Source organism: Cannabis sativa, chromosome 1, assembly GCF_029168945.1.
Source record: "Cannabis sativa cultivar Pink pepper isolate KNU-18-1 chromosome 1, ASM2916894v1, whole genome shotgun sequence".
Taxonomy (NCBI): domain Eukaryota; kingdom Viridiplantae; phylum Streptophyta; class Magnoliopsida; order Rosales; family Cannabaceae; genus Cannabis; species Cannabis sativa.
The window spans coordinates 57005864-57023403 of record NC_083601.1 but is presented as its reverse complement, the minus strand read 5'-3'; the positions used below and the strand labels follow the sequence as shown (position 1 = coordinate 57023403).

The following is a 17540-nucleotide window of genomic DNA, read 5'->3' as shown; positions in this document are numbered from 1 at the left end:
TAATTGGGTGATTTGGAGGAGTTTTGGGATGTTAGAAAGACTTAAAAACGTTTGTGCTTGTATGCTGAAAAAAAAGTAACTAGTTACTATTTACTATTTTTTTTTCAGCTTTAGCTAATTCTTTTCCAAAGTGTTCCAAATCACTTCCACTTGATTTTGAACTCTTTATACACCTTATAAATGAATAAATCAAGTCTCCAGCAGCTTTATTTTTAATAGCTATCATTCATTCACATTCATAACAATTAGTAACATCTTTTACTAATTAAAGAGTGAAAAAGAGAAGAGAGTTATATATTCCAGGGATCATCAAATTTAAAGGATTTGCAACTCCTATTTTGTGATCATTCTGCACATTTTGTAACTCCATAATGTGTATTACAATTTGACAAAATTAATACTTTGTCACACTTAATTATGTATAACTTAATTATTTAATCTAAATATTATATTATATAAAATAATATAACAAACTAAATCTCCAAGAGTGATACACATGATACATTACATATCACAAAGTTACCGACTCTAGCCATCATCTAAATTTTAACGCCAATTACAATATTTTTATATCTTCAAATAGTGCTATTAATTCAAAACTTATTCCTTTGAAAATTCCATAATAATTTTATGTAATATCACTCATATAATCAATTAAATTCACTAACAAAAACTAAAATGTACTTTTATATTGGACTTTAATTATAAGTAATTACTTAACTTGTAAAAATACTATAATATTTTACTTTCGTAGTTAATACAATTTTATTTCTCTCTAAAAAATTAATACAATTACTCCATAAATAATTTCAACTCACTAACAACATAGATAAATGATATAATTATCCTCGCACAATTAATATCTCAAGAGAAAAGAAAAAAAATTAAATACTATTTTAATCTAGGTATTACAAGAATTTAAGCCCTGATTGCAGCGTACGACTCATTGAGTCCTGTGAAAAATTAAAGGATCTGATCACAAGCAAAGTAATCGACGAGCTTCTTCATAACGCCACAAGTACAACCACATGTGCAGGGAGTGTATGGTTGGAACTCATTGAGTTCATCCCAGAGAGCTTTGAGTGTGGTAAAATAGGCATTGACATCTTTGTCTCCTTGTGTAATAATGTGAAGAGTAGTTTTTAGTTGGAAGATTTCGAGTGCTACTTCGTTGATTGAAACGCTTAGCAAGGTCATTCCACATCTTCACAGCACAATATTGAAACATAATACTGGCGGAAATCTCCTTTGAAACAGACTGGAGTATCCATGCCATAACCATATTGTTGCAACAAAGCCAATAACATAAAATTAGATCATCAGTAAGTGGACAAAGAAGAGATCCATCGATGAATGGAGTCTTATTCTTCACACCAATGGAAATCAGAGCAGCTCTCTTTCAAGATTGGTAGTGTTCTTGACCTATGAGAAGAGTAGTTGATAAAAGAAAACCTGGATGATCACTAGAGCCTAGGAAGTATGGATTGTGATCTTCTTGAGAGGATCAAATAAGAGTTTTAGTTGAGGAGAACATTTTGGCTGGCGGAAGAAGGGGGTTATGAAGGCCCAGAGAATCGTATGCAGGCAGAGGATTCTTTCTCTTTGATCCGACAAGCGTGATGGAGCTGAAGGTCTTTGAAGACAATGAGCTGCACGTCTTCCTCATGGATGAAAGCTTTAAAGGAGAAGACAGAAGAGGAGAGGTGGAAATCCTAAATGTGTACTGATACCATATTAGGAAAAAAATATCTTTATTTAGTTTATGTTTCCATATAATGTACAAAAGAAGGTATTAGCCCTTGTATAGATAAGGAATTTTTACACTATATATTGAAATTTTTAACTTTTTTCTTTTTTTACTATGGGGTGGAACATTTTTCAAAAATGTTTTGCTTATTTTTAAAAATATTGTGTAAGTTTTATACTATGTATTGTGTTAAGTTTTGACGGTTGTTCTACGGTTATTTTTTATTGTTCTACTGTTGTTTTAATTGTTCTGTTTTGTTATTTTACGGTTGTTTTATAAAAAGACAGTATTTTTATAAAAAAAAAATCCGTGTGAGTAAAATTATAAATTCTTGCTCAAAATTCAATATTTTTCGTAAAAACCACTATAGATAATAGGCTTATGCAACAGCCCAAAAGAATGCTATAAACTAACTGTATTGTAACTAAATTGAAAAATATCACTAGCTGAATGTATCACTTGATAGTAATGCAGGACTAATTTTGTAGAATGTGCTAGTAAGTTGGTATCAACCATCAAAACTTGCAAAAATATTCAGTTCTTGGTTCGGAACTGGTGTGTTTTTTCGAAATGTAACCAATAGTAGCCTAAACTAGGATTGTCTGAAACCAAACCTCGCACCGCTCCAAGCAACGAACCTACACCACTTTGTGTCCACCATTGATTGAAATTATCGGGTGAAACTGCCGCACCATGTAAGCCGAATGACAAGTAACCATGCTCCACCGATGATCAAATGGCCTACATTGCCTAGTTAGTTGTTCTAGATTCGCGTTAGAAGAGGTAAATCATTGTATCTGCATTTTAGCAAATCTGTATATGAATATGGTATTTATTGTAATTATTTATTAGTAGTGTATTTTTCAAATCTGTTTCAGGATTTGTCCAATTCTCTTTGTAGAGCTTGTGAAACATTTCGTTTTGGGCCGAATGCGTTTACATTTGGGCTAGATATCCCGACAAAAGAAAAGTACCATACTCTGTTCCATGGAAAATACATTCCTTTGCTTTTAGTATTGAATTGAGTTCATCTCAAAACAACATATTAAACCCCCAACATGAAATCCAGATAACAAAAGTAACCTAAATCACATCCTCGCCCACCTTCTTCATTATTAAATTATTGTTGTTATTATTAACCTATATTTTTTTACATACTTTTTAAAATCTTTTTTATTTATTATTTATTAATATAATCTAGTTTCATCGTTATCTCATTTCCCTGTTGCGTGCTCTGTTTTTATGGGAAAGTCACTTCCATCTACGACCAGACTCCAAGAATTCACGAGAGTAATCTCATCAGACAAGCTCCAAAAGTCAAAGCGTGCAAAACCCATATCTCAAATCCGAGTTTCTTCGCCCGGAACAGTCAAATCGGACAGTTTCCGAGTTGACTCGGATCAGCAAAAGTCAAGGAGGATGGAGAGCTCCGAGGGTCAGAGCCGTAGTGGCCAGACTCAGACTCAGCCGCTGTCTCTGGTGGTGGCCGACTGTGTTAAGCGATGGTTTCAGGACACGCTCAAGGAAGCCAAGACTGGTGATACCGCTATGCAGGTCTTGGTGGGCCAAATGTATTTCAACGGCTATGGTGTTGCTAAAGATCCTCAGAAGGTTTATTCTTCTTTTTATTGTTTTGGGTTTCGATTTTAGTTCCATACTTTGATGTTCTTTATCTGAAATTGAATTTTTATGTTTCACATTATCATATAATTGGGGGTTCAAATAGAAGCTGCATTAGACACCAGCTAAATTTGGATACAAGGATATTAATCATGTTGTGTACCAACTCTTTTTCAATTGAGTGATATTCTTGCTTTGTTTTGTTCAATATAATTACTTGAAATATGCATACCAATACGGTTATTGAATCTTGGATATGCTATTGTGGAGCTCATGTTTATTTTGGGTTCTTCATCTTTATGATTTGGTCACTTCAACTAGAACTCTGGGTATATAATTGGTTATTAATGTGTTCGTTATTTTGTCACTGGGGTTGTGATTTTGTTAATACCAATTGCCAACTATGTTCATTCTACTATCAATGACTTTGCAGGGACGTTCTTGGATCGGTAGAGCATCAAAAACTCGATCTTCTGTTTGGAAAGTAGGTGATAAACACCCAGGTATTCTCTATCTCAGCACCCAAGTCTTTGTTTCTTTGGTTGAATCACTGTTATGGTTTTGCATATTATAATCTTGGTGCTTTATTGTTCATTAGGCTACAATGCAAGTGATTCAGATTCTGATGATCCGAACGATGATTCTAAAAATATCAAATAGGTTTCATATTGGATCCTTTTCTCCCAGTAAATTGTTAATGAGGATATGGCCATTATCTCAACCAAAAGATCTGAAGCAAATGTAGTATTACACAGATAAGGAGACATCAAAATGAAAAAGACAGCTGAATAGTTTTGTGGAGTATTTTTTTCTTTTTTTCTTTTCTAATTGGGTTCTGTTATGAGGCATTCTTGTAATATTGTACTGCTGTTTATCTCTGACTTAAAAGTTCATGTTTTGACTTAAGAGGGTCCCCTCTTTTCTTAGTCGTAAGTAGCTGAATATTCCACAAGATAAGTGAATGCTATAAGCATCTCATTGAGATTTTCTTCAGAGATGGTCATATCATAGAGCTTTTTCTTTTGAGTTTAGGTATGCTCTTTTGCTTCTGCAAGGAGTCTTGTATGTTTCGCTGAAGACTGAAACATATTGCTCACCTTTTTTTTCTTTTTTGAATGATTATTTCTCTAAGAAAATTGCTTACAGCTTGTTGAACTACATAAACCTTTTGTTTATTATTATTATTATTATTATTATTATTAATTGGCATTGATATTCAATGAATGTTTGATAAATTACAGAATTCATATAAATTGCAATTAATACAACAAATCCATAAGCTGGACGAAATACATGTACATAAAAAATGACTCGTACATAAATATACACTTTCCTCAGTTTTCTGTCTTTTACTGTATATATGTGTTCAGTTGCATTACTCTGTCTAGAAAGGAACTATCTTCCTTCTCGTCTGTCCTTTCTCCAATCCCATGGCTTCTCAGGGTTTGAGGAAGCCCACAAACCCACTCTCTTTGCACGAGCTTCATTTTCCCACTGTCATCATAGATTCATAATTATCATTATCCATTAATATTATAGACTTTAGAAAAGAGTTTAAGAACATGGGAAGTTAAAAAATGAGAAACATTGATGATTTATTAATTATTATTACTCACTTTTGCAAGTTCTTGGCGTTGGTCGTAGGCAGAGTAATGCCAAGCAAACCCTTTCTTGAGCAACGTTTCCTGGTTAATATGTACGTTGAGTCAAATGTTAAACGGTCATATTTCTATCTATACAGAGTGTAAAGTATTGAACAGTCATGGTTTTAATACCTGTACAAATACTCCATTGGAATAAATATCACCAACACAACGGCCATAACGATCTTGATCATAGACAAGGACTCTTAGACACTTTCCTTGGACAAGCTTAGCTAGCTCTTCCTTGGCTTCTTTACCATATGGCATTTTACTTTCTGGTGCATCTATTCCCCTATTTGGTTACACAACGTATTTCATTCAAATCCAATTACTTAATATAAATATTAGGCCAAATTTATGCAAAAAGAAGATAAAAAATTACCTCAGTCGAATTCTATACTTTTTGGCTAGAACTTCCTCATTATTCTGAAGACTGATCACCCTGCAATTGATGAAACCATGAAAAAACTCAATCATCTTGTAAAAGCCTAGTACAAGTAACAAATCTACTGATCTGTTAACAAAGTTCTACTATTTCAGATCTCTTATTACCTGTATCCAGCATCAACTATTTGCTTGTGAAGTGCATCTGCCTTTGTATAGTTCTTAACGGCACGCGCTTTGGATCTTTCATCAGCAGCCTTTTGTACGTCTCTCGGAAGACATGATGATTCTCTAGGGTCTGTTGTGCTGACATAAACAGTCACTGTATCTCCATCCGCAATTGACTTGGCATCGATCTGGTTTTCATCAAAACATTCCAAATCATCATCAAAATTAGAGCACAAATTTCTAATCTCATTCCCAGTTAGTTTTGAGATAAAAATAATTTTTTGTATTATTAAAAATAGTCTTGAGTTTTAAAAAAAAGAGCTAATTTAGCATACATTAACCGATAACCTTTCCATACTCTGAGTATCCCCAAATTTTAAACATAGAGCACAATTGTAGTGGTAATATTTTGAGAGAATACCATTTGAAAGTGATAATGATTGGGTGAGCAAAAGTTCTATTTATGTTGTCTAAAATTCCGTTTCACTGCTCATAAATTAAGCTTTTATTATTATTATTTTTCCTTTTATTTTTTTTTCACAAAAGAGAATTGTGTCCTTACCGGTAGTGATTGCAATTCGAACTTTACTCCAGCAGGTGTTGAAGTTGGGACCCCAACAGGAACTTCAACAAGAGTATGAGGAAGAGGCAAACCATAGAAAGCCAATAAACCCTACACAGCCCATTAAATTGGTAATATAAGCTTCAAGAATTATAACTCAGTTAATGATCATATTTCTTGATTAGCAATATATATATTTATTTATACCTCAACATCTTTCTTTTGGTGTCTTTTCAAGGTTTGGACGACAAGCCTAGTTGCTTCTTCAGCTGTCTTTGGAGGTGGGTTGGCTCCTCTCCATGCCTCAGATAGTTTTCCATACCTTTATTTTATATAAATATATAGAATTACACACAGCTTATGTTTATCAACAACAATTTGTCAATGTATGAATTTAAAACAGGATCATTGGCATGAGCAGATTACCAGTTAGCTTGAGCCTTCTTGGACGACACAACATGCTTACTCAGTCCATCTGGGACCTAATTAATTAAACGACAATTCCATACACTAAACATAATCAGAAACATATGTAAAGAAGAAAAAAGAAAGATCAGAAGAAAGTTTATAATGATATGCATATCAATCTTATTAGCAGAAAACAATTACCGTACCTCAGAAGTGGTCTCGAATTGGAAGATATCATGGGTAAGGGCGGAGACGCCGTGGGATCCTGTAGTAGTGGTGGCCGGCTTACAACAATGTCCGTACAATAATCTTAAAACGTTACCCATAATCTCGTCGATCTGTTTAGAGACTTGAGAGAAAGAATAAAGAGTTTTTGAGACAATGTATGAGTTAAGGATTAATATGGAAGTAGAATCATTTTTGGGATTGGGAATGAGAATTGAGGACCAATGAGGATGGAGAGAAAGCAAACAAGGAATAGACTCGGAGGCTAAAGTAGGACACGTGGCTAATCTTGATTAGACATGGCCGTTTTTACAGTTTACTTTGGTGACTTTGTTCTTTTTAAATTTACAATAAAAGAAAAAGAGATCTAAGCATGTTTGTTTATGTATATTTCTTAGCTGTTTGGGAGGTTAGATGTCACAAGTCAACGGTTTTGGAGCTTCCATTAGAAGATGAGTAAAATATCAATTTTGGAGGAAGAACACGCTAACCATGTAATAGCGCTTAAATAAGCAATGGCTAGATACGCGATATCTACGCTTCATGATAATATTTAAAACCAAACTAAATTATAAACAAGTTCTAATTAATAATTATTACACACAAAAAAAGTTCTAATAATGTACGTAATCCATAATAGTATTTCTTTAGAAAAGACAAAAAAAAAAAACAAAAGATTTTTTTCTTCTTTAGGGAAAACAGTATAAAACTCGAAAGGTTGACATTGAGTCAAGTTGGATTTCCAACACTCTCATCTAGAGAGAAAAAAATAGATTGCACATTGTGGATTCAGTTCCGTTATCTCAAACTCCCGAAGGTATGTTACAATTGCGGCTACCTCGGACACGATAAGAAGGCGTGTTTCCGATCTACTTACCTTGCTTATCCCCCCCAAGGTAGTGCGGTCCCTGCTTATGGACCATGGATTAAGGCAGAATCGGCAGTATTTAGCTGCTTTAATACTCGTAATCAACTGGAGTACTTCAGGGATGATACAAACCGGACTCCTCTTCCGGTCAAGAGCCCTCCGGCAACAGTCTCGAGGAACAAGGACAAGGGGAAGGCACCAGTCGATGAAACGTGCAGAGAACCAGAGGTGCAGTCGATTGTCAATAACAAACCAAGGAAGAAAGTCATCAGGGTCAGGGATAATACCTCAGGTACCATTATTGGAAAAAATTTGAAAGTAGTTGAGGATAAAAGAGATTACCCATCGGTCCTTGAAAAGCTTCGCATGCCTCCTGACCATCAATCTATAAGAAGAAGGGAAAGAGGAAGACTAGCAAGGTCAGTATCCCCCAGTGCTCTGAGATTACACAAACAAGGTAACTCAACTTTAATCTCAGAAAATGATATTATAAAGAACTTCTCATCCAGACCCCCACCCAACCCAGCTGATAACGGCATTCTCACTACCATTATGGCCCAAACAGGACCCACTTATGACCAAATGATAGATAAGGCCCATGTTGAAGTGTGTAGCTCTAGGCAACCCCATAAACATCCAGAGCCCACTCACTTTCCTTGGCCCATATATGCTGAAGAAATTGGGTTAGTGGAAGAATTAATGGGTCCTGCCCAAGTAGACAAGTTTGAGCCCACACCAACCCTGTTTCATGACCCAGTTGATGTTACTGAATTAATCCACCCTTGTCCCCAGCAAAGAAAAAGAAAAGCTAGTTTGACCTTAGTTCCATACGTCCAACATACTCCCGAAAATACTATGGAGTTTTCTCAGGAGATACCAAATCTTCCTAGCTTTTCCCAATCCTTAGATACTCCTTTCAAAATGGGATCAGGGGGAACTTCCTCATCCACAAAAAATGAAAAGAAGAGAAGGAAAAGTTCTAGGTTGAAATCGGCACCCGCTGCTAAAATTACTAGTAAAAAAGGAGAGTTGACATCGGAGGAGGCTCAAAGGAATTTGATTGAATCACTGAATCTTATAGAAGTCCAAGTAGAGAGCACACAAAATTTTATTCCGGGCGAGGAGGCGGCCCTTATCAAGCCCCCACCAGCCCCATGAAGTGCCTATCTTGGAATTGTCGGGGACTCGCAAGAGACCCGACAACCCAAGCCTTAAAGGTTTGGGCTAGAAAATACAATGTTGATTGTATTTTTCTTATGGAAACGAAAGTTAGTAAGGAAAGGATGGAGAACTTGGCTCAAAATTTGGGATTTACTGGTGCGGTTTGTATGAGTGCAAGAGGTTTGGCTGGAGGTTCTTGTTTGTTATGGAATAAAAATATAAATCTTCATGTGAATTATGCGGTTGATGGATACTTTGAAGCAACAGTTTGTGATATGAATACCCAATTTCTTTGGAAGCTGGTGGCGGTTTATGGAACGCCTTATGTTCGAGATAAAGAGAATTTCTGGAATTATCTTGAGACTGAGGCAAACCACTTCCACTTGCCGTGGGTTATTTTGGGTGATCTAAATTGTATTGGAAGTAAGGAAGAGAAAGTTGGGGGGTCTAAGGTTACTGTGACAGATTTACGTTGGCTGAGGAATTTTCAAGATAATACGGGATGCGTAGATCTTCGTTTTATCGGTAACAAATTCACATGGCAAAACAAGAGATTTCATGGTGGTTTAATTAGGGAAAGATTGGATAGAGCGCTCTGTTCGGGAGACTGGATGAATAATTATGATTACTCAGGGGTCCTTAATCTACCTATCACTATTTCGGACCATGCTCCTATCATTCTGGATACTCACTTGTTTGCTACCAAAGGTTTCATTCCCTTCCGATTTTATGAAGCATGGTCCTGGGAAAGCTCGTGTAGGGGAGAAATTGAAAGGGCTTGGTGCTGTCCAAGTACTGAAGCCACAACAGCTCTAGTTCGAAATGTCAGTAATACGAGAAAAGCGCTCCAAGGATGGAAGAAAAAGATTCAAGGAGTAACAGACACAGACATCAAAGCAATGGAAAAAAGGTTAGAATGGATCCAACAACAGCCCATCTCGACTGACCTGAAAAGAGAAGAAGCTCTCATTCAAGATCAATTGATAATCTCGTGGTCTAAACAAGAAAGCATGTGGAGACAACGATCAAGGGAAACTTGGCTAGCTTTGGGAGATCGGAATACAAAATTTTTCCATACTGCGACTAACATCAGAAGAAGAAGGAATAGCATTTGGGCCATCAAAGATAAAGAGGGAAGAATTTGGAAGGACAAGATGAATATTGGCAAGGTCATAAATGCTCACTTCACAGAATTGTACACTTCAACGAGACCGGTATTCGATGATAAGTTGGAAAATCTAGAGGTGAAGAGCATATCCCATTCTGAAAATGAGGAATTGTCAAGAACTCCTAGTGTCGAGGAGATTAAAAGTGCAGTATTCAGCCTTCACCCTCTCAAAGCCCCGGGACCGGATGGATTTTCGGGATGTTTTTTCAGAAAATTCTGGGACATTGTCGGCCCTTGTCTGTGCTCCTCGGTTCAAGAAGCCTTCGAGACGGGGGTGATTGATCCAAGAATCAATAATACCTTTGTGTGCCTTATTCCAAAAGTTGAATTTGCGTTGGGTGTTGATCAATATCGCCCAATTAGCTTATGCAACTTTTCTTATAAGGTAATAGCAAAGATCCTTTCAAATAGGATGCGACCTCTCATGGAGGAGTTGGTTTCCCCGTTCCAATCGGCCTTCATCCCAGGCAGATGGATTGCCGAATCTTCAATCCTTACCCAAGAGCTAGTTCACAAAATCAAGGCGAAAAGAGGCAGGGGAGGTCTTATGGCAATAAAGCTGGATATGCACAAAGCATATGACAAGATGGAATGGAGTTTCATCCAAAAAGTACTAAGTAAGAATGGTTTTAATGGCAAGAGTATTAGGCTCCTTATGGCTTGCGTGACTAGTGTCTCCTACTCTGTTCTGTTGAATGGCTGTCCTCTAAAGAAGTTGTATCCTCAACGAGGGTTGAGACAAGGGGATCCGATTTCGCCATTCCTGTTTCTCCTTTGTCAAGACGTGCTATCCAAAATGATTACTCAGGCGGAAGAGGAAGGTTACATTCAAGGAATCAAGATTGCACAGTCTAGCCCCTCGATTTCTCATCTAATGTTCGCAGACGATACTATCCTTTTCGCTAGAGCAAATGAAACAAATGCAAGGAACCTTCTCAAGTACCTATCCGATTATGAGAGTTGGTCGGGTCAGACTTGTAGCAAACCAAAGTCTGGGATTCTTTTCTCTAAGAATACCAATGCTGGCTTGAAAAATAATATCCTCAACATCCTTAATATTAATCAAGTCAGTGGAGAAGAGAAACATTTAGGAAATCCATTCATTTTCAAAAGGAGAAAAGCAGAAGATTATAATAGGCTCAAGGATAGTATGAGATCAAAGCTGGAGGGTTGGAGGATGAAATCGCTATCCTATGCTGGAAGGTTAACTCTCATCAAGTCAGTTGCGGCCTCCATCCCAATTTATGCCATGTCCACTCAGAAGGTTCCTATATCCACTTGTCGAGACTTAGATTCTTTAATGAGGAAGTATTGGTGGAAAGGAAGTGTAGAAAAGGATAGATACATGGCGTATAGAGCCTGGGATAAGATTTGTACTCCAAAGTCTATGGGGGGGCTGGGGTTGAGAAGGTGCGAAGACATGAACAAGGCGCTCATGACAAAACTGGCTTGGTGCCTTGGAAGTAAAATGGAGAGACCGTGGGTTACATGTATGCTGGAAAAGTATTGCAAGCACGACAGCTTCTGGTGTGTAAACCAGAAATCCAATGACTCCCCTCTTTGGAAAAGTGTTTTAGGCTCAAGGGAAGTGTTACTCCAAGGCTCCATGGCAACTGCTGCTTCGGGAGAATCAATTAACTTCTGGAAGCAACCGTGGATACCCTGGATGGAATACAGAGAGTTTCTTGATCTGATGCAGCTGCTTGGAGAAAGAAGGTACACAATTAAAACGTTAGCAGATGTGTCTCTGGGGAACAGGTGGAATGAAGAAGTGATTATCCAGATATTCGGTCATGAATTGGGGGAACGAATTCTTAATATACCGAGAATTCCAAGCCCTTTCCCTGACCAAATGTTCTGGAAGGAAAATCGCAATGGAAAATTCTCAGTTAAGTCGGCGTATGTTGTGGATCAAAAATGGCGATTTGAACCTGGCCAACGAATTTGGAAATGGATTTGGGATGGAAGAATACATCCAAGGATCTCGATTTTCCTTTGGCGTATCTTAAACGAAGCAATTCCGACCAAGAACAAGTTGCCTTTTATCCCAATCAAAGATTGTAGTTTATGTGGAAAGGAAGGAGAATCGGCTCTCCACCTATTTCGAAGTTGTAGCTTCACTAAGGCTATGTGGATGGGAAGTCAGTATCCACTGAGGAATGATAACATTCCAGGGGAATCAATGGTAATTTTTCTGGAAAATTTAATATCAATCTTCCCTGACTCCTGTAGGATTGATCTTGTCTTCTTCTTCGGTTGCTTGTGCAATGAAATATGGAATCAGAGGAATGCTTCCTGCATTCGTAATGCCACAGGTAATCCAACTCAAGCTCTATGGAATGTTGGCAAGGCCTTAACTGATTTTAAAGTGTTGATAATGGATTCAGCAAAGGAATCTCTAGTCCCCACTCCTAGCCTTGAGGCTACGGTGTATCCTGATGCTCCCACTTGTATGCATCATGAGCAAGTTGATTATGTTGTTTTCACCGATGCTTCATGGGACAAGGGAGAGACTGGTGTTGCAGCAATCATCATCAACATGACTGAGGGGAATTGGCTCGTGAAGGCTAGGAAAACCACAGCTTCATGTTCCTTGGAAGCAGAATTTAAAGCCATAGAGATGGCTCTGCAGTGGGCTGTTGCAGAAAAGAAGATGAAAATCCTCATTCTCTCGGATTCTAAGATTGCTGTGAATTCTCTTTCGGCAAATGAGGGATGTCCTGATTGGAAATGTGCAAGTCTGTTTTTTTCAGTTATTAATCTATCTAGGAAGCTGTTAGTTAGCAGGTTTATTTTTATAAGTCGTAGTTTAAATATTGTTGCTGATGGTGTTGCAAAGAACGCTAGATTGTCTAGTTTTCTTGATGTTTTGTATCAAGGGGAGGGAATGCCCCCTGTTGTTCCCATCACTTTTTCTACTTAATGAACAAAAAGTTCTTTCAAAAAAAAAAAAAAACTTATTTTCAAAAATATTTAAAATAATTTATAGTATCAATAACAAAATTCAAACATTCAATTGTAAGCATGCATGCAAAAAGAGACAACACGAGTTCAATTGAATCTTTAAACTTTATTTTAAACATCTTATATTTAGAATTTTTGAAAAATGATGAGATATCTGCCTACTACATACTATAATGTACAATGTTATGTAAATATTAAATTATAACTTTTTGAAATATCAAAAACATCGATGTCCCTCTAACGGTAGGAAAAAAAGTAGCATCCCTACTATAATTTTATCTTATATATAAGAATATATGTATATTTATATAATGTAAATATAATGCCATGGATGCAAATATATTGCATAGGATATATAATTTTTTTGTTCAAGAAAGTTCGATCGAGCTTGTCTGATGACGTTGCACGCACGGAAATACTGTATGTAGCCTCCAACGTCGAGGTTTCTCGGCCAGCCTTCTTGGTGCACGCGTGCGGATGGTATGTATTGCATGTTATTCGCACCAAATCGATCCAAAATATTTTAAATTTTTCAAATTTTTCATTTTTTTTTTTCATATTTTTTCATGTAATTTATTTTTTGATTTTTTGTGTAATTTTTTATGTAGATTTTTATTTTTTAAATCTCAAATCTAATTATCAGGTTAAAAATTAATTTTTTTTGTTTATTAATTATAGATATTAGTATATTTTAAACTTGAAAAATGATCATTTTTACATTTTTTGCTTAATTAGTTATTTTAATTTTAAAATTTAATTATTTTATCTTATTTTTAAATTTAAGGTCAGGCATTTTATATTTTAGATGTTTCAATAAATTTTTTTTATAAAATGACCTTATTTGAAATTTAAAAATATGATATATTTTTATAAAATAATCTACATTATTTTGAAAATAACCAGATATTTATCAATTTTTCAAAAGTTTTTTATTTTATTTAAATTAAATTATAAAATCAAATAAATGATATTTATTTATCATTTTATTTTATTAGACATTTAATTTAAATTTGAAAAATAACATAAAAGTTAGTTGATAATTTTGATAATTTTAAGTTAGTTTATATTTAAGTTTGTTATAAACCTAATTTTTCAATTATAGGTTTAATTTTAAATTAATTATTTAATAATTTTTTGAAATAAATATTTGTTTATTTTGGATTTTCAAAATTTAATTAATTATTTATTTAATTTAAAGTAAATAAATCATATAATTAACCAACTATCCAATGTTGTTACATGTATATTTTATTTATTTTTTATTCAAACTTATTTTATAAAATTTAGTATTGTTTGATCTAAATTGTTATGGTTAACTTGTTGACAAATCCAATAATCTGATTTTAACCATAGTCCAATTGCCAATAGATCAAATAAATAATTTGTAATATGTAAATTTTATAATCTTCTTTCATTTGTGTGTAAATCTAGTAACACGATAGCATAATTCATATCATTGTGTGTATCTGTGCCTATATATTTGCTTTGGGCCTAGATGTATATAATGAACCCATTTAATTTTAATAATTAAAATGGACTAGATTTTTTTTTTTTTTTTTGAAAAAGAAATGGACTAGATTGCTAAAATAAAAATATCACTTTTGATAGTTTTATTTAAGCCCAATTAGTACTGGGTTTATTCAATGAATAATAATTATTTAATTAAGGTTAAATTTCTCTCTTTTGGGCCTTGTGTGAGAGTTAGGGGGCTATTTGTAGTGGGTACAATACACTGAACCCAACCCTCCCTCACATGAATAACCCCAACAGTGAAGGCTCATTTGCCTTATTTGAATAATTGTAATAGGTTAATTATATTAGTTTAACCTAATAAAATTGATTAGCAACATAATTAATTTTCAAAATACATGAAATTTATTTTTCATCGGATTATTTTAAAATTAATTTAAGAAAAACACACTTAGTTTAATGAACTTAATTCAAGATAAACTATATGTATTTTGATGTACTTAATTAAAAAAAAAGTTATAACTAATTAGATTTTTTTTTAGAAAATTAGTTATTTAGATATTCTTTGAAAATATATTTAAGTTAAAAATTTATTAATTTTAGATCAACTTAAATTTGGATATTATTCAAATTAAGGTGATTAGTTCAAGATACTTAATTTTTTATTTAATTAAATTTTTAAAAATTATTTAAGTTGAAATATTATTTATTTTATAACAACTTAAATTAAATATTTTCAGGTATTTGTTTTATTATATTTTAAATTAAATTTTGAAATTATATATATTATATATATATATATTTAGATTTTCGAAATTTAACTTGAAAATTAAATCACAATGAAAAATTAATTTTAGACCAACTTAAATTAAGTAATTTTTATTATTAAAATATATATATTAAAATAAATGATTAATTAAAAATATATTTTTTAAATAATGAGCTTTAATCATAAGGACATTCGATCTCTATTATTGGTCCTACATAGTTCTTGTTTTAATGAGATTCATCCCTAATAGATGTTCATTCATTAGCAATTTAACGTCATAGAATCTCGAAAGATAAGTATTATTGTGAGTCTTTTATTCTTAGTAAAGATCACCCCCAATAGTAACTGCTAATTAAGAGTAGAGCTTACAAAGTATGAAACAATAGTAGAAGCTCATGAAATAGGAATGACCTTGACTCTCGCCTAAACGGGACAACGTTGGATTCTCTTTATGATCGAATAAAAGGTTACTAGAATGGTACTATTCATTTTTGATGAGCTGGCTACTCTATTCAATGAATGATATCTTTGACTCTCGCCTAAACGGGACATTGTATCAGTTTGTTGGAAACCTTAAAAAATAATTGAATATGTTTTATTTTTGGTATTTTGCAAACATATTTTCTTTACTTGTTATTTTCTGAATTTGTGTATGAATTTATTTGAACCAAGTAATTTATTTCTGTTTATTGATATTTGAAGTGTCAAAATGAACAACTCTCACCCCAATCCTCAACTATTATATGCCTTTGCAAATGAACTCCATAGTGTGAAGATGACTCCTGGTTAGAGTATCACTTCACACACTTACTTTTGATGAACTTGAAATTTCAGAAAGCAGAAGTGTTGGGAATTATCCTATCAAAAGAGCAATGGGTTCAATTTATTCTCAACAGCCTATCACCTGAGTATAAAAAAATTGTTGTATCTTATATGATCAACAATTGGAACTTATCCAACATGGATAAGTTGGACGCTGAACTGCGTGCTTATGAAAGGACATTGTCACTTGCAAGGAGGGCCCACTCTAGTATTACAGATAAGGGCAAAAGGAAAGCTGAAGATATTGAGAATGATTTCTCTGACAATGCTGCAACTTTGAGTTCAATTATGAAAGCTAGAATTCAAATTGAACTAGTAATAGAGACAAACAAGGAACAACTAAGCAGACGTATTCTTCTATGTTCTCATTGTGGAGAGAAGGGACATTTTAAAGCAAGATGTTCCAGACTTCTAAACCATAAGAACAAAAGTAACACTTTTGTTTTTGAATCATATATTTTAGAGAATGACAAATCTATTTGGATTGTTGATTCTGGATCTACTAACTATGTTTGCTCTTCATTGCAGCTGATTGAAACTTGGGATTACTTAAATTCAGGGGAGTTGAAGCTCAAGGTTGGTAATGGTGAATTAGTATCGGTCCAAGCTAGAGGAAAAGCTCGCCTCAAGTTTCAGAATAAATTTTTGTTATTAGACAATATTTTGTTTATTCTAAATTTTAGTAGAAACTTGATTAGTGTTTCATGTTTACAAACACAAAGTTTTAAATTGAATTTTTCGAGTTCTATTTCAACTATTTCTCGTAATGGCATTGAATTATGTGTTGCTCACATGAAACAATGGATTTATGTTTTAAGACTAGATATACTAATTGTGCTCATGAAAAAACCCCGTAGCCATTGTTGGCCCCTCAGTCTCCAAGTATAACTTGCCATTTGGGCTGATAGAGTAATTTGGCCATATGGATGAGTCGATTGAAGATGGAAGATCTGCGATCGGCAGTAGAGTCGATTTGGGCATTTGGAAGCTTTGTAAAAAATTTACATGTACAATCTCTTCTCCATATATGATTGAGAAGTATGGTTAGTGAGAAATCTTCGTTGATGTTTTTTTAATCGAATTGGATTTTTCTCTGCTCTTTATTTATATGACTATATTCAATACCCCTAATGCATCACTAATTTTCAAGAACAAAATGTTACTCAATTCATTAGATTTGGAGTTTGCACTGCTCACTTTGAAGTTTTATGTATATTCACTCATTGGAAAACAGGTACTGTACTTAGGGTTTTAAGTTTTTAATCTGCTAATGAGATTGGAAAACAGGAAACTCTTCTTTTTGTTTGGATAGAAATAATTGATGCAGAAGTCATTGATACCTTGTTTTGTTTTGACATATAGGACCAAGACTAGAAATCCACATCATCACTCTTCCTTTGTCTCTTATTATGTCTCCTTATTAGTATTACTTTTCTGAGGCTTTTGTGACCAAACTTCTCTTATGTTCAATCAATTTCGGTCTTTTCAATAGAAACCCTCAAATATCAAAAGAATACTATATTATTAGTCAAACTCATACGGTCGATTAGTAGCACTGTTA

The 17540-nt window shown here is 34.2% G+C and overlaps 3 protein-coding genes across 3 annotated transcripts; 2 read left to right on the top strand and 1 right to left on the bottom strand.

Annotated features, from left to right (window-relative positions):
• Window positions 1–2787: 2787 nt before the first annotated feature.
• On the top strand, window positions 2788–4512 carry LOC133033637 (uncharacterized). The gene is made up of 3 exons (XM_061108630.1): window positions 2788–3358; window positions 3801–3870; window positions 3966–4512. Exons 1-3 carry the CDS (start codon window positions 2990–2992, stop codon window positions 4025–4027), a joined length of 501 nt encoding a protein of 166 aa, XP_060964613.1. The 5' UTR covers window positions 2788–2989; the 3' UTR covers window positions 4028–4512.
• Window positions 4513–4539: 27 nt separating this feature from the next.
• Window positions 4540–7239, bottom strand: LOC133033636 (staphylococcal-like nuclease CAN1). The gene is made up of 9 exons (XM_061108629.1): window positions 6739–7239; window positions 6551–6606; window positions 6332–6446; window positions 6125–6235; window positions 5563–5750; window positions 5393–5452; window positions 5143–5302; window positions 4984–5052; window positions 4540–4861 (listed from the first exon to the last, which is right to left on the bottom strand). The coding sequence occupies exons 1-9, from the start codon at window positions 6856–6858 to the stop codon at window positions 4763–4765; spliced, it is 978 nt and encodes a 325-aa protein (XP_060964612.1). The 5' UTR covers window positions 6859–7239; the 3' UTR covers window positions 4540–4762.
• A 1669-nt stretch (window positions 7240–8908) lies between these two features.
• On the top strand, window positions 8909–12877 carry LOC133035292 (uncharacterized). Its single transcript, XM_061111094.1, has one exon. The coding sequence runs from the start codon at window positions 8909–8911 to the stop codon at window positions 12875–12877; it is 3969 nt and encodes a 1322-aa protein (XP_060967077.1).
• The last annotated feature ends 4663 nt before the right edge of the window (window positions 12878–17540 follow it).